The sequence below is a fragment of the Drosophila teissieri genome, chromosome 2R (assembly GCF_016746235.2).
Source record: "Drosophila teissieri strain GT53w chromosome 2R, Prin_Dtei_1.1, whole genome shotgun sequence".
Classification (NCBI taxonomy): Eukaryota; Metazoa; Arthropoda; class Insecta; order Diptera; family Drosophilidae; genus Drosophila; species Drosophila teissieri.
The window spans coordinates 6,996,678-7,019,641 of NC_053030.1; the positions used below are offsets into that span (position 1 = coordinate 6,996,678).

At 40.4% G+C, this 22,964-nt stretch overlaps 2 protein-coding genes across 2 annotated transcripts in view; one reads left to right on the forward strand and one right to left on the reverse strand.

Annotated features, from left to right (window-relative positions):
- LOC122613404 (neural-cadherin) overlaps positions 1-22,964 on the forward strand; it is an 87,754-nt gene that overhangs the window by 15,838 nt on the left and 48,952 nt on the right. Inside the window, 9 exon segments of the mRNA XM_043787564.1 lie at positions 2,242-2,692; positions 3,181-3,397; positions 3,557-4,342; positions 4,916-5,149; positions 5,209-5,400; positions 7,293-7,483; positions 11,838-12,027; positions 13,655-13,837; positions 15,118-15,304. Coding sequence (XP_043643499.1) covers positions 2,242-2,692; positions 3,181-3,397; positions 3,557-4,342; positions 4,916-5,149; positions 5,209-5,400; positions 7,293-7,483; positions 11,838-12,027; positions 13,655-13,837; positions 15,118-15,304 — 2,631 coding nt within the window.
- LOC122612405 lies at positions 18,312-18,584 on the reverse strand. The gene is given in 3 exon segments (XM_043785991.1): positions 18,312-18,435; positions 18,437-18,453; positions 18,516-18,584. Coding segments are annotated over 3 exon segments (210 nt in total).

Genomic DNA, 22,964 nt, shown 5'->3' on the forward strand with positions numbered 1-22,964 from the left:
TTAATGTGCATATGTGCGGGTATACTTATGGCATTTTTGATAAGAGAAAGGCTACACACACATAGGTTCTAACTCACTCACATAGAGGAAGCGATGAAAGTGTTTTAGGGGAGTGCCAAGGAGTTTCATTAAATTGAAACGAATGTGCGCAGGCTAAGTGGCAAAGATGATGGCTCGTTATTACTTCGTGTTCCGGGTGTAAACTGTAGGATACTTCACTAAAAATGCCTTGAACATGGAGGATGCTAGTACGCTGCAAGAGAATGTATATTGTAGTACAATTATATTTAAAATGATTCTCAGACTCAAAATGGGATGAAACCTTTTGCAATCTTGCAAGCTTTTAAACTTGAATATATATGCACATACTAAGCTATATCGTTGAATACAAAGTTTATTGTATGATTATTTAAAATCTCTGGAATACATAGGACCCTGGCCAAACTCACTCCTAATGAAAGAAGGCAAGAACAACAGTGGTTAAATGTGCTTCAACTAGTTACGGTTTTTTCACTTCCCCCTTGAAAACTTAATCACAAATCCCATTTATTCGTGCTCATTGCAGCGCCGAGCATAATGAAAATCCATCTTGCTCTCCGCATTTTAGTCCAGCCGCACATTCACATTCTATTGCCAGGCCACAAAAGGCATTTTCTCCCGCTTTCCACCGCTTCCCCCGTTTCCACCGACCATTTTCCAAGCCATCGTGTGCATTGTCGCCACGGAAATCCGCCATGTTGGCTGCTGCTCGTGCCTCATGGAGGAACCCAATGCACATTAGTACCGCTCACACACAGTCATAACAATAAAACTCGCTTCGTATTATTTAAATTTCAAGTTACGACTATATGTGTGTGTGTGGAAAATGGCATTATTTTTTTGTGATTTTTTACCTGCTTGGCACCAGCAAGCACAATAAGCCATAGAAAAGCGTTACAATGCCAAGCTGGCAAGCTGGCAAGCTGGCAGGAAAATAACAAAAGTTGGCAAGAATCAGAAAATAACTTTGCCAAGCTGCGCCCTCTCGCTTTTCCACCCGGATCCGTGGAATTTTCCTTATGCGATGGGTAAAAGTTTTTCATGCAATTTCTGTGCATCTGTTGAGCGAAACGCTGTTTATTTCCATGGCTTTCTTTTTTGGCCAACTCTTCGCCGCCTTTCGTCTTTGCGTCTTTGCGTCTTTGTTTCAATTGCAATATTTGCTTACACAGGTTAAGGGTTAGCCTCTGCTACCTGTTTACAATTCACTTTGCTGCTCTTGAGAAATTACACATGCTTCCCCCGTTTTGGTTCACTTCTTTTTCGTATTCACTTCTACTCGTATTCCTTTGTATTTTTCTCGCTGCCACTTTTTATGTATCGCTTGAATTTCCTCGTGTTGTTTGAGGGGCAGCAAATCGTCTGCTTTATTTGCCCGCTACTTCAGCCGACCTTCCACCACCCACATTTCCCCCCAATTCCGCAAAAAAACACACGCCTCTAATAAGCGTCCGTCTGCTTGGGGTTCCCCTCGTTTGCCGCTTCTTGTTTGTCCCAACGAAAAAAAGGAAAAACAGGGAGGAGCCCAACAACATGATTGGAATTTTCCGGTGCAGACATTTTTGCAAAGGTAGTGGAATAAAAAAATTGCGTCCCTGCATTACTTCTTTGCCTCCTTTGCGTCCTTTCTTGGCCTTTTATTGATTTCTTCCAGCTTTAACCATTTTGTTGTGTGCATGTTTAGTGGGAATTAAGAGTTGAGGCATTTCGTTAGCAGAAGGAATTTAAATAGGTAACTTGTTAGATGCGAAAGTTTGCTAAGCGAGGTATAACTTGGTATAATTGTTGGAAAATAAATTACCCAACCAATAGACTAACTTTGTCAATTAGGTAAAATACGAGTTTCAACATCTTACATGTTTCCTAAATGTAATAATCATTTATTTACCATTATTTAATAATAATAACTTGATAATCATTTCAACACTTTAGTGCGCCTTTAAAGCAAACCCCGTGTTTGCCAGGCTTGGCCTTGCCTTGAGACTGCTTTTCCGGCTGATTGCATTTCAATGGCTCAACGGAAACCCGAGAGTCTTAAATTGCAAAAGGGAGCTCCCCCTCACTTACTATCCATTAGTTGTAATAACAAAAGGCAAAAGTTTCGGCAAACCGCCCGAAAAAGCCAAAACACAAACACAAACCAACAGAGAACACAAAAATTTCTCATGCTTCCCTTCCGCAAATTTTCTGTGTGTGTTTCAGCTGGCATCAAGTACACGGACAACCAGCGTGTGATAATCCTGGTGAAGGATGTGAACGACGAGCCCCCCTACTTCATCAACCGCCCACTGCCCATGCAGGCGGTGGTTCAGCTGAATGCACCACCCAACACTCCAGTGTTCACGCTTCAGGCCCGAGATCCCGATACGGATCACAACATCCACTACTTCATCGTTCGCGATCGGACTGGCGGTCGCTTTGAGGTGGACGAGCGTTCCGGAGTTGTGAGGACAAGGGGCACGGATCTCTTCCAGCTGGACATGGAGTACGTGCTGTACGTGAAGGCCGAGGATCAGAATGGAAAGGTCGATGATCGCCGGTTCCAGAGCACTCCCGAGGAGCGACTTTCCATCGTGGGCGGCAAACGAGCCCCCCAGTTCTACATGCCCAGCTATGAAGCCGAGATCCCAGAGAACCAGAAAAAGGACTCAGAGTAAGTCAAAACAAAGTGGGGGAGAAAATACGGCAGTACCCACAAAATGCTAATGGGAACACTATGAAAAATCATGATAATTTTAACCATTTAGAAGAATGCTGTTACATATTGTTTCATATATTAGTCAACTTTAATGGGTTTCCGAAAACACATTCACTTTAAGTAGCCCAGAAAGAGAGGGTTTGCTGGAATTTTCGCCAGTGCATGCAAATTTCGTGGTGCTGCCAATAAAAGTTATGCATAACAATGTGAACTAGACGGCGGCCATGTGTGTGTGTGTGTGTGCAGGACCTGATCTGTGCATGTGGGCGTGGGCTCGTGCTCATTGAAATTCCGATGGGAAAACAACTGTCAAAAGGCAGTGGAGCGAGTCACAAGCACACACATACAGAGCTTGGAGTGGTCTGTGGATGGACATAAAATATGCAAGCAAATTTTAAATTTCCCTTCGCTAACTTTTCGTATCCGTATCCGTATCCTTCCAGCATCATTTCGATTAAGGCCAAGTCGTTCGCAGACCGCGAAATCCGCTATACTTTGAAGGCCCAGGGCCAGGGAGCCGGCACCTTCAACATCGGACCCACGTCGGGCATTGTCAAGTTGGCCAAGGAGTTGGACTTCGAGGATCTGCGACAGCCGCACGTGTACTCGCTGATAGTGACAGCCACCGAGGACTCCGGAGGATTTTCCACTTCGGTCGATGTGAGTGAATGGCATACCCTTTTCAAGGGGTTAAGTCGCAGATGGAAAATAAAAGCCTTATAATACATTTATCCTGTTAAGGGATAAAATAATAAGAATAAGATTCAATGGCAATGTCTTTAAGTAATGATAACCAAAACTAACATACATGTTTTTCAGCTCACCATTCGTGTTACGGATGTGAACGATAATGCGCCGAAGTTCGAGCTGCCGGACTACCAGGCTCACAATGTGGACGAGGACATTCCGCTGGGAACAAGCATACTCCGCGTGAAGGCCATGGACTCCGACTCCGGGTCGAATGCCGAAATCGAATATTTAGTATCCGACGATCACTTCGCCGTGGATTCCAACGGAATCATCGTGAACAACAAGCAACTGGATGCGGATAACAACAATGCCTATTACGAGTTCATAGTCACTGCCAAGGACAAAGGAGAGCCACCCAAGTCTGGAGTGGCCACAGTTCGAGTTTACACCAAGAACAAGAACGACGAGGAGCCCAAGTTCTCCCAGCAAGTGTATACCCCCAATGTGGATGAGAATGCGGGACCCAACACCTTAGTCACCACTGTGGTGGCCTCCGACAAGGACGGTGATAACGTGCGGTTCGGATTCGTGGGCGGCGGCACTTCATCCGGTCAGTTTGTCATCGAGGACATAACCGGTGTGATCCGACTGCACAACAAGGCCATATCGCTGGACAAGGACAAGTACGAGCTGAACGTCACCGCCATGGACGATGGATCTTGTTGCGTGAATGGAGACCAAACTATCCACACCTCAACTGCCGTGGTCGTGGTATTCATCACCGACGTCAATGATAATAAGCCAGTGTTCAAGGACTGCAGCACCTATTATCCGAAGGTCGAGGAAGGAGCTCCTAATGGAAGTCCTGTCATTAAGGTTGTGGCCACCGATGAGGACAAGGGTGTGAATGGACAGGTAAATATTATAATGCCCGAAATGTTTTCCATGGAAAATTATGGCTAAATTCGTGAATATTATGTTACATGAAGAAATCACGAATAACAAAACGCAATATTATAGTAAATGCATTGAAATATTTGACTTGATAACGTTTTAATAACCTTCGGGTGATATCAAGTGTTTTTAATATCGATTATGCAATGGAAAACTTCCATTCATTTTCGAATTAACTAATTTGGATGTATATACTATACACTTGCAATAGCAATCCCCACGTTAATACCTCTTTTGATTATCCTTTCCGTAATTACATTCCCCTTTCGGTCGGCAAACCTGATTAATTATACGTTATTTGTGTTTTGAGGCCAACGCAAACATGATTACCCACACCTAATTGAATTACCTGCATGTGTGTGGCCACGATAGGGTGATTTCATGACGAGATTTGGCCATAATTTTCTTTTCGTGCCCGTGCCCGCCAAGTTCAATGCACTGCTTAGTGCATGTCGTGTGTGGAGGTCGAGTGCCTCAGCAGCTCTAATAGCAATTTGTGTCAATCACTAAACCATTTTGCATGTTCTTCGACAGGTGAAATACTCGATAGTTCAGCAGCCAAACCAGAAGGGTACAAAGTTCACGGTGGACGAGGAGACCGGCGAGGTGTCCACCAATAAGGTGTTCGATCGCGAGGGAGATGACGGCAAGTTTGTATCCGTCACAGTCAAGGCCACCGATCAGGGCGATCCCAGTCTGGAGGGCGTCTGCTCCTTCACCGTGGAAATCACTGATGTCAACGACAATCCCCCACTGTTCGATCGACAGGTGAGTCATATAAGAATGATCAATCCACAAACTTAATTACATATACACTCTTTTATCAGAAATACGTGGAGAACGTAAAGCAGGATGCCAGCATTGGCACGAACATCCTCCGCGTCTCTGCCTCCGATGAAGATGCCGATAATAATGGAGCTATAGTATACAGCCTGACTGCCCCCTTCAATCCCAACGACCTGGAATACTTTGAGATTCAGGCTGAGTCCGGTTGGATTGTGCTCAAGAAGCCGCTTGACGTAAGTGTTTGCTTTTCATTTAGCCTCAAAACTAAAGAATCGATTACCCCAGTTATGAGTTTGCCATATCCCTACTAACCAAGTCTTATTATTTTACTTTAAAGTTTTAATTTTCAAAAAAGAAACCTTTTGTTTTACTAACTTATTCAATGACAGATGCTTAGCATCTACAAAGTTCAGTCAGCTCCAGCGGCTTGTACCTATATCTGTATACCTTATCTTCTTGCTTTTGATTTCCTTTAAAACTGCACCTTTCTTTTCATTTGTATTTCAATATTTTACAAGACTGCCATAGAGCCTGAGGTGCAACGATGAAAGCTTTTTGCCATATCTAAGAAACGAATATTTTTAGTTGATTCCAATTGTTTTGTTTAGTTTATAGTGCGTAAAATTGGCGAAAAACTAAAGCTTAACAAGTGCAGAAAATGCCGAAGAGCAAATTGATTTTTAACATTTTTTGAAACAAATCAAAACTAACACAAAACAAGAAAAAACCCATCAGAAGTTGATATGGAAAGGCTTATAACAGTTCAGCTCTTTTTGGTGACAGGTTTATAGGCTTAAGAAAAATGTAAATAATAAATATTATAACATTGTAGAACGCATACCCAAAAACGATCACGAATATTTTTGAGCATCGTTGGAACCTGTTTTAATGGTTCTATCCGTTACATATTTTGAATTTAGTTGTACCTTCAAAACAGCATAATTTTGTATTGCCTCTTTTTAATTTATACCCAAATATTTCCCAACATATCCCAAAGCGAAACAAACCAAATACTTTTTGTCGAGACTATGCCATTTTTTGAACGTCTCTTGCTGAAGGCTTAAGTATTTATGCTATAGCTATTATATTTTTGAAACCAATGTTTAAATGGATTTTTGGAGAACATTTAATTTTGCATGCCCATGAGAAATGTGGCCAAATTTGAAAAAGGATATTGATAGGAAACATTTACTTTAATATTCTTGTTTTAAATGCACTTTACTTTTTTATTTTCGTTTTATTTGTTAATTAACCATTTGAGAGGGAATACGATTGAGGCATTTTAATAGTTTACATTTTAATTTATCTTTACATATCCAATATATTGGTACTCAAAAAATATCAACAATTTAGGGTTGTTATCCAGTAAGTAAATGCAATTACTGTTACTGTGCTAACCCCTCAAAGCAGTTAAAAACCCAAAAACTGTACGCTAACATACAAATTCGAAACTAACTCGAAGAACAGGTTGCATTTCATTGAATGTAAATAATTCTGAAATTAGGATTAATTCCATCGTAGGGTAACTCAGAATAAAGCCATCAAAATAGTCTCGCCAAAAGAATCCACCCATTTATATGACCGATCCACCGAATCCCTGAAACAATATTACTACCTATGAACTAATCCCATCCCATCCCAAATGTAAAAAAAACTCTTTTATCTCCCATATTTTGTCTTTTATCGTTTGTTTTACTTTTCATATACTTGTAAGAACATTGGATCAAATTTAAACAGTTGGAGGGGTCAAAGGAATCCTTCTAGTTTTGAAGCCACTCAATGGGAAATATTTTTCCACATTTATCATACACAATTTTGAATTTAAGTTCTTCCAAAGACCAACATATTCAGATAAGAGGATTATTTTGGTCTCTGGTTAAACCGTAATCTTCAAACCTAAGAGATTTCTGTAACTCCTTCGTTTGAACAACGATGCCATCAAATACGTAATCGTAACGTAACTCAGTACACAAACCAAAACGTAACCAGTGCTAACACTTTGGGTTCGGTTCTCGACTACTCCTTGCAATGTTAACTCCCGTTGTGCTGTTGACGCTAACATTTCGCCCTAACATTTCTGTACTGCTTCAATCAAAATTCACCCACTCAATCAATCATTCAACAGCGTGACCGATATCGATTGAGGGTTAGTGCCTCCGATAAGGGCACTCCCGCCTCGGCAGCCGATGTCGACGTCGAGTTAGATGTCGTCGATCGGAATAATAAGCCACCCATTTGGGATAAGAGCATTTACGGGCCGATTCACATACGCGAGAATGTCACTGTGGGTACGGTTGTAACATCGGTTAAGGCAAGGTTTGTATAACCAATGAGAACTCACAACCTAACACTAAAACTGAATCTGAAACTAAAACTAAAACCAAAACTAAACGTAAACCTAACTTGCGAGTCTAACAGCTGTCGGTCTCCTTTAACATAGTCTAGCTAACATTTTTTTGAGCCAGCGGAATAACAATCGGCTAACCTAGCATTAAGCTTTCAAGTATCGAGTATCTTGAACATACGGTCTATCACTGTCACGTGAGCTTTGGAATGCGAATCCTTTTTTTGGCATATCGTAAAAGCTCTTTCCGAATACAGCAACCAAAAGTCCTGACCAATCTGTAAAACCGAATCGAAAATGGAAGTGGAAAAATTCAAAATCCTTCAATCTTTTGTTGCTGGTCTGTACATGATTTTGATGCGAGCAATCTGTTTTTTAAGTACGGTTGCCCCTCAAAATCTTTTTGGATTTTGTCGAGTCCCATTTCTTTCTCTTTACTAATCAAAACACATCACCCATTGGATCTGTGATTCCCCTAAAAAGACTGAAAACCCCTACATGAACTAATGCCTGGAATTGTGAGAATCGTTATGAAATTTTTGGTGTTGGTTTTCATTTGAAAAATACGCTGCTTAAACATGCGCCATATCTTATAAGCAAAACGAGGTTGCAGTTTAGTTTTAAGCTAGTGGAGAAAGGTAACTACACAAAGTGTTCAAAAATGTTAAAAAGCAATAGTCGAAATCGAAAAGAATAAAGAATAATAACCGCAGCAAACTGTGTAAAGTGTGCTATGAAAATTATACTTATTAAATGCACAAAACCCACTATTAGTTTCTTATATGTAATATTTAGTTGACATTTTCATTTGAAAGCTACAAGTATTCATTTTAATAATAAAACATTTCTTTTTGAAGGCTAGGGTCGAGACTATAATAAATATTTTGCACTGCATTTGAAATACTTTTTATTAAGGCCGTAAACTTAAAATGTTTTCCTTTCCCCGTTTTTCTATTGATTTACAACTTATTTACTTGCGGTGTTGGTTTACAAATTATTTTTGATTTTTAACCAAGAGTCTACTATTATAACAACATATTTTTTAGAACTTCTTTATATGAAAGGTTCCAACTATATTATATTATATCGTTTTGTTTTTTGCCTTTTTCCTGAACCAATGTCGTATTTACCAACCAATATCGACGCGTCTGTCATTTTTGCATCGCCTTGCTTGATTTTGATAATAAACCCAAACGATTTTTGAAACTATTGATCGTGAAATGTATACAAAATACAGCGCGAGACATACAAGTTAGAGGCCATGGCCCAAGACAAGGGCTATCCGCCATTATCGCGTACTGTCGAAGTACAAATCGATGTGGTCGATCGTGCAAACAATCCGCCCGTCTGGGATCATACTGTCTATGGGCCCATTTATGTCAAGGAAAATATGCCCGTTGGCGGCAAAGTCGTCTCGATCAAAGCCAGGTCTGTTCATTTTTCGTGCAAGAAAGTTTATCTTAAAAATCAAATCAAATTACATCCCATTTTGCTTAGTTCGTTTTTAAGAACTGCATATTTTTTTAACATGATTCTAGATGGTTTTTTTTGTCATATATTATTGGTTATTGGTGTCATGTCTTGCAATAATTTCTGTGTGTTCTGAATGTTTGCCATAGATGTTTATTAGCTGTTGAATTGCCCCCAAGGAAGTGTTTCTGAGTAACTAAACTCATTAACGCCTTCTTCAATCTATAGTAATTTTATGTGCCCCAACTAGTTTCCCTCCCCAATATCATCTCTTCCCATAGAACCCCATCATTTATATGAAGCACTCAAACTGCACCAGTGAAATATACACCCAATATATGCCAAAACTGCACAAGTCACACATGTATATTAAAAAGCACATTTATTCTTTTAATTATATATAAACAATTATTCAAGAGACAACTAATTTGAATTATTACCCAGAGAATTCCAGTTAAAATTAAGCATATTTAAGCCACTTAAAAGTTAAAAATGCTGTCTCTAATATAAACCACTGCACCTACAATATTTTGGGATACTTTTCAGAAAGATAGATATTTATTTGAATATTCAATCAAACGGCAATATTCGATTTTGTAAATAATAAATAGTATAACAATTTTCCAATGGGCTTTAAAAACGAAATTAGTGCGAAACCTATACCTAAAAAATCAAGCTCTGCATTTGAAACTTTTAATCCTTTGGTCTGTGAAAAAATGATGCCTTTTTCTTCTTGACCAGAGGAAAGTGCTGCATAAACTTCGAATGGCACACAAGTCGGCTTTGTCGCCAACCTTTGCCGCATGATGAGCTGGGTCAGTTTCAATTACCTGCCACTTAGTGGACGCCAGGGGCAAAAAATAAAATATACAAGTCGCCTCGCCTGCTGAACAGTAAGAGTAAGAGGCGGTGGTGAAAAAATTGAAAGTTTATTTTAAACAAAGTTTTGTTTTTTATAATTGCAATTAAAAAACTTCAAGCAGCGGACTTTAATGACTTTTGACCCCCGCGCCACTACTTTTCTGCTTTGCATCTCCGCGGGCACCGTTTTATCTTCGTGGCAAACCAGCCACATGGCGCTGGCATTTTAATTATGCGTCAGTCCGACGAGTCAGTTCAGTTTTTATATTATCCAATCCCGTTTTTTACCCTGCACTTTTCCTCTATCCAGCTATCTAGCTATCTTGCCGCACTGAAAGCAAATGCACTTAAGCCGAAAGGACACGTTGAAAATAAAAACAAACGTAAATAGAGTACAGTACAGTAAAGTGAAAACACTGCACATACGCACCTGCACACACCTGATTCTGCACAGCCTGATTCTGAATCTGTATCTGCTGCTTAGCGTTAGTTTAGTGCCCTTAAGTACACCTCCTTTCTGTTCGCAGCGCAATATTAAGGAAATTACAATCTATTAAACGTGCTTGGGTTCTGCTTTCTGTTTTCCGTATTCTGTTTTCTGTCTTCTGTTCTCGCCTCTGTTCTTTATGTGTTTAAATTTCGAATAAAAAGCATTCTCATCCTGAGTTCTCTTCTTCGCAATTATCTGGTCATGTCCCAGCACAGAAATTTGTTAACAATACGAGTATACGAGTATGTATATATACATTGGGCACCATTAGGAGAGGGTTTAAGTGTTTTGGGGAGGGGGCGGGGTGAAGGACTCCCCAGTGTGCGCGTATATCATCATAATTGTGTTTGCTCTTGGGGCGCCGCGAGTCCTTAAGGGCTCAAGAAACAAAAGCAACAAGGTCGAGGGCATAAGACACATATATATACATATATCTATAGAGATTTCTTAGATAGAAATGTTGATTATAATCCTATTATTTTGTGTACGAGTATTTCCTTTAAGCCAATAGCAACTAGTTTAGGCTCTAAGCAAACTGCAAACAGCCTACAACATTTACTTTATGTCTATATAGTAAGCAGTGTACAGAAGCAAAGAAGTGCATCATTTTGAAACACTTTATTTTGGGTTTACCAACACAATCAATAAAATTAAAATCGATTCACACCATCCAATCACAGAACAACTACAAAACAAAACGAAACCTCCAAGAAAATTTCATGCAATCCACAAACTTCCCAACCATTTTCCCACCATCCATTCCGCCATGAATTTTTTTGTTCGCAACAATAATTTTTGTGTCGTTTTTGTCCTTGGCAACATTTTGCGCAGTCCTGACAGTTTTCATTTATTCTTAAGACCCGTTCTTAAGGCTTTTCCCTGTCAGCTGCAAATGTTGTCCATGCTCAAATAAAGTATATTTTTTTTCTGCATACTCGTATATACAGTACGTATATACTTTGCTCTTTTTTGCGCCTAATTTGATTTTCATTATCAAGTGCCGAACCCATTCCCAAAACAGTCAAATGGCAATTAGACTTTTTGAGGCCATTTGCTTAATATTCGGTTCGTTTTTTTCGGTTTTCACCTTACGAGTATCAACCGCACAAAAGACGCTTCAAGGAATTTTGTTGTGTACGATTTTTTAAAGCACACAACGCAACATTTTTACTGCACATAGTTAAGAGCAAAATTCCATTCGTGCGTCATCTTTTTGTATTTTGCAATGTCGCATGTGCCTCAAACGGAGATATTTTTGAGTGTGTGAATGTATGAATGTATTTTTAGGAGCAAGAGAATGGAGGCTATCACAAGCCCTTCTCTTGCTCCTTTCAACATTTAACCAATTGATTTTTGACAAACTTAATATATATTTAACGATTTAATTTGTAGCATAAACATAATTTCATGTAGCAAGTATCTAACAAAGTACTTACGATACTGTCAATGCCTTTCACTAATGCAACACCCACTTTACCCTTGATCTCTGGCCTCAACGTCTGCAGTTCGGGTATTGAAGGCAATCCCACAGTTTTTTATCGACTGATGCCCGGGTCAACGGCCCAAACCAACAAGTTTCACACGTTCTACTTGCAACAAAGACCGGACAACGGCGACACTTGGGCTGACATAAAAGTAAATCATCCGCTGGACTACGAGAGCATCAAGGAGTACAATTTAACCATACGTGTTGAGGTAAGTTGGTCCACATACAAAAATGGCAAAGAAATCCCAGGGAAATTCAATTTAAAGTTAGCAAATGTTTGCACAATTTTCAGGCGGCAGTCGAAAGTTTTGGAGTCGTTCTTAGGCCCAATTAGACATGTATTTGACTTTTGTATTTGCGAATGACTTCCGAATACGTTTGTAATTATTTGATTTGAAAAGTTTTAATTACTTGCGCGAATTTCCTTGCCGGAAAATGCAAATGCGAGCTCCGGTTCGTTTCGAATTCATTAGAAACTAACTGAACTGATTGAGTGACGGGGTGGCAAGTTGGCGGTCCGACGAGCTGACTGACTGAATGACAGCTCGCGGCTCAACGGTAATCAAGTGCATTCCCAATCAATGTCAAGTCTCAGCATTTCCTCATTAGTTTGGCCATTCAGCGCAGGGCAAACTGGGTGCCAGACTAAACAAACCGCCTGCTGAAATATTAATGGGAATACTGATAGCCGCAGCCTAATGAAATGTTATAAAAACGCAATTGCAAAGGGCATTTGCAGCATTTTGCACCCGATGTGCAGGTAATTAAATATCACAGGGCTTCATGTCCTGCAAATGACCCACTAAAAGCTAATGGTCTCGATGGGCAGGAGAACGAATTCCTAAATGAATTTTGAAAATAGTTTGCGGTTTCGGGGAAGCCGTGAATGCACATATTTCCGCATATTAGTTTGACAATACATTCGTATTAATTTTTAATTCACGTTTTTTTGTTGCTATTTTTGGTATTGCGGTTGGGAAATATGTCAAATATACTTTTTGTTTAACCTGCGGTTGGTGCTCAAATTCTTTAATCATTTAAAATTGCCATAAACTTTTTATTAAACATTTGAACTATATTAAGCAGTAAATAATTTATTAGGCCCAAAGTAGAGTGTGTGGGCTTACAGCTTTGCCGATAACCTGTCAAAGTTCTGCAGCCGAAACCCAATCTCGGTCAATAACAAGTCTAATTACTGCTCGTGTTTACCCAAGAAAATGGAATAAACGCAAACTAAATAATTCATATCGGCACTCCACTGAATCAGGATCCTGGTGCTGTCCACATTAGTGTAAACATATGTTTGCCAATATGTATTTATGTATATCGATTTCACATGCATTGATTAATAACGTAATGCCGGCATCTGAATGGCAAATATTGCGCAAATAGACGTCATAAGCAGGAATGTTAGCCGGGCCAATGGGCAATCGGCAATCTGTCCATAAACCAACTAATAAATGACAAGTTGCCAGTTAGAATTCTATTCTATTCTATTGATTGATGGCAAGTGCGTAATCAATCAACTGGCAAAGGGTGAAACCGACACTTGCCACAGATACCCATCAACGCAAATAAAATAAAATGTGGGAGACACTTTTTCCCCCACAACGCTAAAGAATGTTAACAATTTTTAATCAGCCGGGAAAAATGGGAAATTAAAATACAAATATTTTAGCAGAAGTAAAGCGGCCAGCGAAACTCATCATGCTGACTTTATTGCTTAATTAAAAAGCAAACACTCAAAAGATCGGGGAAAAAGTTATGAAAAATCAAATGCACACCCTTTTTAAATTGACTTTTCCCACCTCTCACCCGCCCACTTCTCTCTTACAGAACAACGGGGCCCAGCAATTGGCTTCGGAAGCGACCGTTTACATAATGCTCGAGGATGTTAATGATGAAATACCTTTATTCACCGAACGCGAACAGGAAACGGTGCTCGAGGGCGAGCCGATTGGCACCAAAGTGACACAAGTGAACGCCATCGACAAGGACGGCACATTCCCAAATAATCAGGTGAGCAGCAGAACCATTTCACCATTTCACCATTTCAGGTGGGCGAAGTGAAGGGAAACCGGGTCAAATCGGCGGAAATGCCCGGCGATTGCGATGGCAAATTAAAGGGAGCGAGAAAAAGGGAACAAAATGCCTGGCGGAAAAATCCAGATTAAAAGTGGAAAAGTGATTGAGATACGATTGTGGAGTCCGCTTTAACAGAAGATTGTTTTAATCCAAGATTGGTTGTACTGAAACCCAATAAAGCACAAGTCGTGTGAATGTAATACCATTTTACATTAGGCGGGCTTAAACTAAAGAGAGGTTCCATACCAAACATAGACTTTTAAACGCTTTAATTTGAATTTAATATATTGCTCCGAAATGCAAAATGCTGCATTTAGCTAAAACCTTGAAATACAAGCACTTCGGTTTATAATTTATAATTCCCTAATGCCACAGCATCAGCACCCTCTCAAGCGCCTTTATCGTGAAATTCCCCCAACAAAGCCCTCACAAATCCCTTTAAATTACAATTTTCAGCGCCATCTTCAAGTCTCACTCACTTTCTGACCCTCCTAGAGTTCCTTAGCACCCCCTTAATTGGCCCACCCCGCTGTTGCGGACCCTTTTACGCCTTTGTAATTGTTTTTTCTTCCCGCTGACCACGTCCTTCGTCCATTTGGCCATCAGCTGGCAGCTGGCAACTGGCTAATAAATGTCAAAGAGTTAACATTTTCGCACGCCTTCCAAGTGTGTGCTAAGCCCTTGCTGAAAGTCCAGGACTAAGGAGGGCGTTTTGAAAAAACTAATGCAAAATGCAGAACGCAGGACACAGAACGCGGAACGCGGACAACCGCAGGGTGATTTCCTTTTGTGATGAAAGGGTGGTGGAGATGGGTCGGGTCTTTCAGACAGACCCCTCAAGCCCCTTTTGCGATTATAATAATATGGCACTTTGGCGCTGGCCATTCTTTGTTTTTTATTTTAGTCTCCAGCCAGCCACAATTTGTGTCCTCAAGCCAAGTAATTTGCATGTACGCGCGAAATGTCCGCACTAATTAGCGTTTTCATTCATAGTCCGCTTTTCCCCCAAAACGGTCTCTGGATTTGATTATTATCATCGTTTCTCTTTAAAGTCCGAGCGGTAATTCAATTCTCCCCCAATTTTGGACTAAATTCTTAATTTTCCCCCTTTTGATGTTATGCGTGTTTGCATCAAATCCAAATCAAATGCTTTAATTAGCCAGAGTATCGAGCAGAAATAAACCAGTTTTTCCGTGTGCTCTACGCGCTTTCAGGTCTACTACTACATCGTGGATTCCCCGCGAAACGAGGGCAAGGAGTTCTTCGAAATCAACCTGCAAAGCGGGGAGATCTTCACCAAGACCGTGTTCGACAGGGAGAAGAAGGGCGCCTATGCCCTCGAAGTGGAGGCCCGGGATGGAGCCCCCTCGGCTCGACCCAACAGCAATGGACCCAATTCAGGTGAGCGATACCAGATTAACATTCAACCAGCTCATTTTCATACCCGTAAACTGAAAAATATTCAATACAGTGGTTGTGATCCCACACAGTCACTTGGAGCTTGTTAGTTAAAAATCTTCCACAAACAATATAAAAATTGTATGTACAAGTTAATCTTTTCAAAATAAGCTTTTGATATAACTCTTTCAAAGCAGTACAACTGATAAGAAAAATTTAAAAATGTATCTTTTAAACAAACTCAGCAAATATGCATTTCGCATTTGATCTCACAAGACACAGAATCGTTATTCATACACAAGCCTTGAACATTCGGAGCGAAGTCAAATTCTGTATATTTTCTGAAACTTAGAGTTTATGCAAAGTGGCAAACTTTTACCGCCCCAAGATTGCAAAACGCATAATGTAGTTTAGAAACAAATTGTTGAGTTCTTGAGTGCCACCGAAATCGCTACAAATGGCAGCAAATAAATTTGACTCAAAATTCCCCAAAAACCAGAAGCGAATTCGCTTGGCAAATATTTACCAGCCTGTTTGTGTGAGTGCATAAATACAGAGTGTGTAAATGTGTGCGTGGGGAGTGTGTTTTGTCGAGTGCATTTGGGGCATTCTATGTATGCGGAATGTTGGCCAGGCATTTGCCACATTTGCCACATTTGGCGTGGCGGACATCAAAAACGTTTTCGTCAGCCGGGCGTCCTGTGTCTGAATGGTTAAGCTGGTTGGAAAAATATTTGACGTAGGTGCGGATTGTTGACGGGACTAAAACAGAGGCCAGGATGTCAGGGGAATCGAGTCGTAAAAGCATTAGATCTGATTTAAGGAATTACTAAGCTGGAAAACAGATTGCAGCGTGGCAAGCGGTATTTGAAAAGCTTAATTGAAAATCGACCTGGACTAAGTTACGGAATTACATTATATGGTTATATATATTATATGGAAATACTTGCATTTATTAATTGCCGTTTGAAAATGGCCAATTATGTTTGTGAAATGCAAAAATGCTCACAGAAATGCAATTTTTCATGCAAAGTTTATGGCAGTTGTCAACATTCCACATCAAAATAGAATAGAACAAATGCATTTTGTCGCTGCATGAAATGAGCAATTAGCCGCTTGTCACAAATGTAATTTTCCAAATTTGATTAGCAACTTGTGGATGGTACCAGTGTGCCAGTTTCTTTTTCTCATTCGTTACACATTTCTATGGGTAAGCCTTGGCAGCATTGTTATTTGCTGTTCATTAAAAATTGCCCCTGAAATGGCAATCAATTTCCCCGCACCCCCATCCATCCTCATCACGGCCATCACGGATTTTATATTTTGCCGGATTTTTTGTTGTGCGGCGGCGGCGGTCTGTGAAAATGCTTTTCAATTGTTTAATACGTCACTAAGCCGTGCATAAGCTCGTGGTAAATGGAAACGGCGGAAAAATAGACTCGCATTGAAAGTGATGTGCAATCAACATGGGCGCGAAAGAAGACAGGGGGCTTTTGGTCGTGAAAACGAAAATTAAAAAGTTTGTTGTTCCTTGCCTGTTTGGAAAAGGGAAAGCTGCAGAGATATATACGTAAATTACCACAGTTGCTTACAAATATTGATATTCATGTTGAGCGAAAAAGTTGTGGCACGGTTCTCGGGCTTTTCACGAGGCTGCCCGCTTTTCCGGCGGCTCATTTTCGGGGCCAGGTTCTGGCAACAGCTTGTGGTTTTGCAATTTCCCAGCCAAAACAAACAGGCTTCGCTGGCTGGGATCTCGTTTAGAGAAAAGGCAATAAACTATTGTTAAAAGCCTGTACCCTGCGATGATTTGTTTTTCGTTCCGTTCCGTTTCTGTTTCTATTTTTTTCGACATCGGTTTCGTTTTCATTTTCTGCTGATGCGAGGCAAAAGTTTTGGGCTTTTATTTATTGTTTTTAATTGATGTTGCCATATTTGTTTTTACGTGGCATCGCCAACAAATATATATCTATTTTTTCTGGTGGGCGGTGTGTAAATTTTATTTTGCCAAGCGGCAAAAGCTGAAACTGTAAATCTGTGCCATGTTTTTGCAGGAGTATCTTCTTTGCACGTATTTACATATGAAATTGAGTAAGTTTCAGGCTTCACTAGATGTGCTTCATTCATAGCATTGAATTGACCACCCGGAAGATGAAAATAATCAAATGCCGTTGACAGGGCAGTTGGTTATACAGTCGAAGAATTATATTTATCTTACTAATCAACATTTAGGTGATGATATAAAGTTTCAAACTAAAATGCTATAAATTAAACAAGTGCTCTATGGAAAGCCTTAAAAAGTTTAGCTTAAAATTGATTTCCTCAGGAATATTTACTTATTGAGGATGGCTGTATACCCTAGAGTCTTGTATTGGTGTCTGAGATTTTCCTTTGCATAGCTCTGCTTTTGTTCAATTTGCCAGTAACTCTTGGCGCTTCACATTGGTTTGGCAAAGAATATTCCTTTTTTGTATTATGGCTTGTTGATGTTCGCATTTGGTTCTTCCTCTCGCATTTATTGTGCCTTGAAGTTTCTGAGGTGCTTTGACTGCATTTGTGTGCAATTTCGTTTTCACGATGGCGGAGTTTTCCGCCCCGCCCATTGTGCTGTTTCCCAGGATTCCGTTTTGCATTAGTCGGGACAACTGATTTTATTTGGCCTTTGTTATTGTTTGGCTTTGAGCAGTGCTCCTTTTATCCTGCCGGCGACCTTGTGACCCATTTAAATGCCAACAATTTTGCCACAGCTGCGCTTCGGCTTGCATTTTCCGCTCCATTGGCAAACAGACCCGAAGCGAAAAATCATTTGCCTAAACAACAAACATATCTGTTATCCCACACGCACACAAATGTTCGAGCTCCAAATCACACAGATACAAGGGCACTGGAAAAAATAAAGGATTAGAAATATATAATATGTAAAAAAATCCCACATAACTCATTTAAAACTCATTTGTAAAGGTGTTAGGAAGTGTTGTACAATTACACCTAATCAGAAATAATAATAAATTCATTCAGAATGATGCAGCTCTTTTAAAACAGCACAGTGCTTTAAATACTTAATTAAATTGTTTTTAAACTTTTTCCTTGTGTACCCAGTTAGCGATGTCTTGTTTCGTCCGTTGCTTTCTTTCCCATTGCTGTTTGGTTATCTGTGAAACGTGCTCTTTTTAGTTATGCATACTTTTAGGCTTAGCAACCTCTCCGCACGTACCACATCCGTTGGCTTTCTGGGGAACAAATGCGCCAACAGGGAAACCAAAACACCAGACAAACAAAACATGACAAATGTCGGAAAGTTAAATTTGAAGCAACACTGGGCAGTGTGAAAGAGTTATTCAGGAAAAACAACCCCGACGGAAATTATTATTTATCCAAGGGCCCCAAAATTGAGCCACTGCCGGGAGCAGTTTAATCCTTTCCTCGTTCGGTTCTCGTAAAATCGTAAAAATCGTATTAGATAAAATAAGCAGCATTTGCATGACATACTCGAGTGAGTGGCCGGGGGCAACCTTAGCAATGACCCAATTGTTACACACATCATAAATTCGAGGAAAATAGAAGAGAGCGAGGACTCGGCTTATTGGGATACAAAACCCTTCGGGGCATAAACGCCTCCCAAGCAGTTGTCTAATTTCTGGGGCGGAAAGAAGTGGTCGTAAAAAATGTTGGAGGCCATAAAATAGGGCCACTCCCACCGAATATTACCGCCCATCAGCCGGCGAACAACCATTTTAGCAAAGAAGTTGTTTGGTCTAAATGCTTGCTCTAAATATTCGATAATGCTTTTATGCCATGCATTCAATTTATGACTTCCTACGAAAGGTCCCACAATTTGTAAATAGTTTGTTTGGTTTTTTGTTTTCATTTTTTTGCTTACTTTAAACTCGTCTCGTCGCACATTGCGCATACGCAGTGATGTCATCGAGAATGGAACAATAAATGGCCGTCGAGTCGTGAATTTCTTTTGCCCAGGGCTTCTCCGGCACTCGACGGAACCATTTATCTTGATTGCCGCACTCCATCATTTATGATCGATGCTTGAACTACGTCCTCTTGGTTAAAGACATTAAAAATAGTCAGCGATGACCATCGATATTTGCTGTAAATTGAATCTGCTTGTTAATAATGGATTTTCGTTTTTTCTCCTCTTTGCAGGTACGTAAATGGAACTTTGCACAGTCGTTAGTCAATACGACTGATATATTAGGATCTTAGTGGTATGTAAGATAAATACGTAAAAGCCTGGAACGCCAGAGATCGACCATTTAAATCCAACTTTTCTTTCATCTTGGCATTCCCAGCCCATAAATCCTCCCAATTAGATAAGAGACAAGACCGATAACCAGACAGTTTAGCACTATATATGTATGTACCCAGATGTAGTTGGCCTTCGTGGAGTAGTTTTGCACTGTTAATATTAGCCCAGCAATGCCAAACAATTTGTCAAAAGCAAAACGAAGGCAGCCAGAGATGAAGTGGAAGACAAAAAGACGGCATATTCGCATATATATCTCTCTGACGAGAGCATGTGTGCGTGTGTGTGAGTGTGTATAGGAGAAATCATGAAAAATGGCATTTCCGCATTGCCAACTTCATTTCCGCTTTTCCTTCCGAGCGGTCAGAGTGGCAACAAGTCAACAACAAGTTGGCCAAAGTGGCAGCTGCATTTACCATTGAAGAGCTGACAACGTCTTGAGAAATGCCCGAAGGGAAACGCTAAAATAAAGTGGAAAGTAGATGGAAGCAGGGGAAGCAGAAGGAGCAGGGGAAGCGGTGCAAAGTAAACGCAAATATGTACTTTTCGACCATAAAACAAAGCTGCCGGCACTTGGGCCAATTTGCTACGTTTTTCTGGTTAGATGCCGATAAACAAGGGGAACTAGTTGAATTTTCTTCCCTTCGTTCTCACTCTTTAATTTGCATAAATCGCCTTAAAGTTGCTGCCAGCATATTCAACACTTGCCAACAATGGGCCAAAAATAGACACCCAGCAGCAAGTTTACGCCGACTCGAGTCAATTGCGCTTTCTAGAGCAATAAATCTTAGAGATTATTTTAATTTCATGCAAACTATTTCAAGCTGAGCTGCCTCGAGATGCCTGTCAACAACTTTTGCGACTCGAGAGCTCCAGCAGCAACAAAAGATAGCAAAAAGTTGCCGAACCTACGCAAAAAATTAAAGGAGGTTACTCAGTGCAAAGCACCAAACTCTCGCTATCGGAAAAACGAGGTTGAAATCCACACGCAGAGCCGAGAAATAACATTAAGCGGCGGAAGCTAACAGTGCCCGAGCTCCTCTCTGGGATCCACAGTTTGAGGGGAGAAATCTAACAGCTTTCGAAAATAATTACAGACCGAATTTCGAGTGAAGTCGGACATGTAGGGGAAGATAACAGATTACAGAATATAGAAAAGATGTAGATGTTTTACATGGCAGGAAAAAACAGGTTCCACATTCCCCTAAAACTGTTTATTAACAGTATGTTTGTTTATTCAATTTTGAATTAGGCTTAACAAAATTTAGAATGAGTAAAATAAAAAATATATTTTTTTAGAAGTATCAATACTTGTTTTGAAAGCGCAAAAATATTTATATTTGTATAAATGCACAAACAGACTTTGGGATGTTGTGAGGAAATGTTAGCTACCAATTTGCGTAACTCTGTTAATTTAACAGGTGCAGTAACTTTTTCGAATTTTTCTCTCTCGTGGTAAAGACTTTCTCTCTACTTCGGTGTGGAACGCATGTAAGCGCCATTCGCGGCCAGTCCTCAAAATCCTTTTAACAGTGCCGGCTTTTGGCAGGTCTTTGAACCTGATCAACCACCCAGCTGCCTCTGTGTGCGTGCTCGTGTCCGTGTGAATGGGGAAGGACTCTTAACATCCTGCCACTGCTGTTCATGGCGTTTTTCGAGGACGCTTCTGAGCATGTTGAGCAGCCATCGAAGCGAATGCATGAAATGCAGCTCATATACATAGAGTGAGGATGCTGCCATCAAAAATGCGAATCTGTTGAATGGGAGTGCCGAGTGTTATTTGATGAGCAATTTTAATGCAATTCGCCATGACCTTGACACCCAGGGGCTGAAGAGTTGCATGCCATTTTGCGGTGATTTACATTTATTTGGTTAAGCTGTATTAAAAATATGTCCTAAGAACTCTTCAGAAATATTTTCTAAAAGTATCAATCTGATATGATTTTCCTCTGGAGATTGTAACCTTAAAACTTTAAGAACTTTGCTTTAAGCACACAAACGAGCGCATGCAATTGTGGGCGTGCCCACGCCCACTTGAGCTGATATTTATGGCACCGCACTTTGGGTCCACTTTTCAATAAACTGCTTAGTCGCGGTCGCAGGCCACAACAGCAGCGAAAGCTCCGCAGAATCTTCTGCTCCATTCGGTGATTTATAAGTGCAGGGTTTCACACCCTCGACTCCACGAATTGCCACCACCCCTTTTTGCCGCCGCCCTGCATGCATCTTGTTGCTATCAAAGTGCAAATAAATTACCGGCAGTGGAGGAAGAACTGCCCATTTGGCATAACGCTGCCCAGGAGCACAGGATATGGGGAGGGATTTAGTCTGCTGCCTAAGCGTTTTCTGATGAGACGGCTCACCTGTGCTCTGCAGAAAAAATCCATAAAATTGTAAGGTCAATGGAGTCCCATTTTTTACGCAGTGAAAGTAAAAACTGGAATAAGAAAGCCGTAGTAAATAAATTTAAAGAGGCGATTGAGCACTTTGCAGCTCTTTTAAATTCTTGAATATCTCGAAACGCCATGAACTTTGTTTAATTAACATTCTAGTGAGGAATTATTTTAATTACCACAATGTTCAGGTGTTTGCTGTTGGCCAAGAAAACATGCTCGGTATTTGCTTGTGGCCAAATGGCCATTAACTGGCCTTGTCGTTCACTTGCCTTCACATTGACATCGTTGTTGTCGTTGGGTCGACGCTTTCAAACGTAAATGACACGTGTCAAAAGTCAGTAGGAGCTACCGTACAACCAGAGTGCCACGCCCACGCAGACAACTTTAATTGTTTACGAAAGTCCGAGACCATTCAGCTTCGAAATGGTAGCAGAAAATAAGGTTAATACTGCCAGAATGCTTGCAGAGGGTCTCGGTCTCGGTCTCGGTCTCGTTTTGGCCAATATTTCCTCTGAAGATTAACGTCACATCCACGCAGCTTGGCACCTTTTTCAAGCCAAATGATTAATGACAGCAATTTTGGGGTGAAATTCGGGTGGAAAAGCATTTTTCCTCTTCCTGTTCAGCCGTGGGCAGCTCTCCCTTCGATGGAAATCTACTTGTTGGCGCCAGTTTTTCAGCCAATCAAATTTGTCGAGAGGAAAGCTTGGCCAACTGATTTATTTCCCAATTCCAGAGCACTAATGATTTCCTAGCTTATGAGGATTAAGGACATTTTTCCATGAATTACAGGTAGCTCTCCTTGTTCCATAAAACTCTAAATCATATTGAAAAGCATGCAAATTCTTATTGTCTGTAAAAAATGCATACACTGCATAGCTTTTCTTTTTAGTTTTATATGGAGATATGGTAGGACTACTTTATTTTCGCAAGGACAACATGTTGGCTACCCAAAAACTCTTTGAAAAATGTCAGATGCAAGTGCATGAAAGAAAACATCTGGCAAATT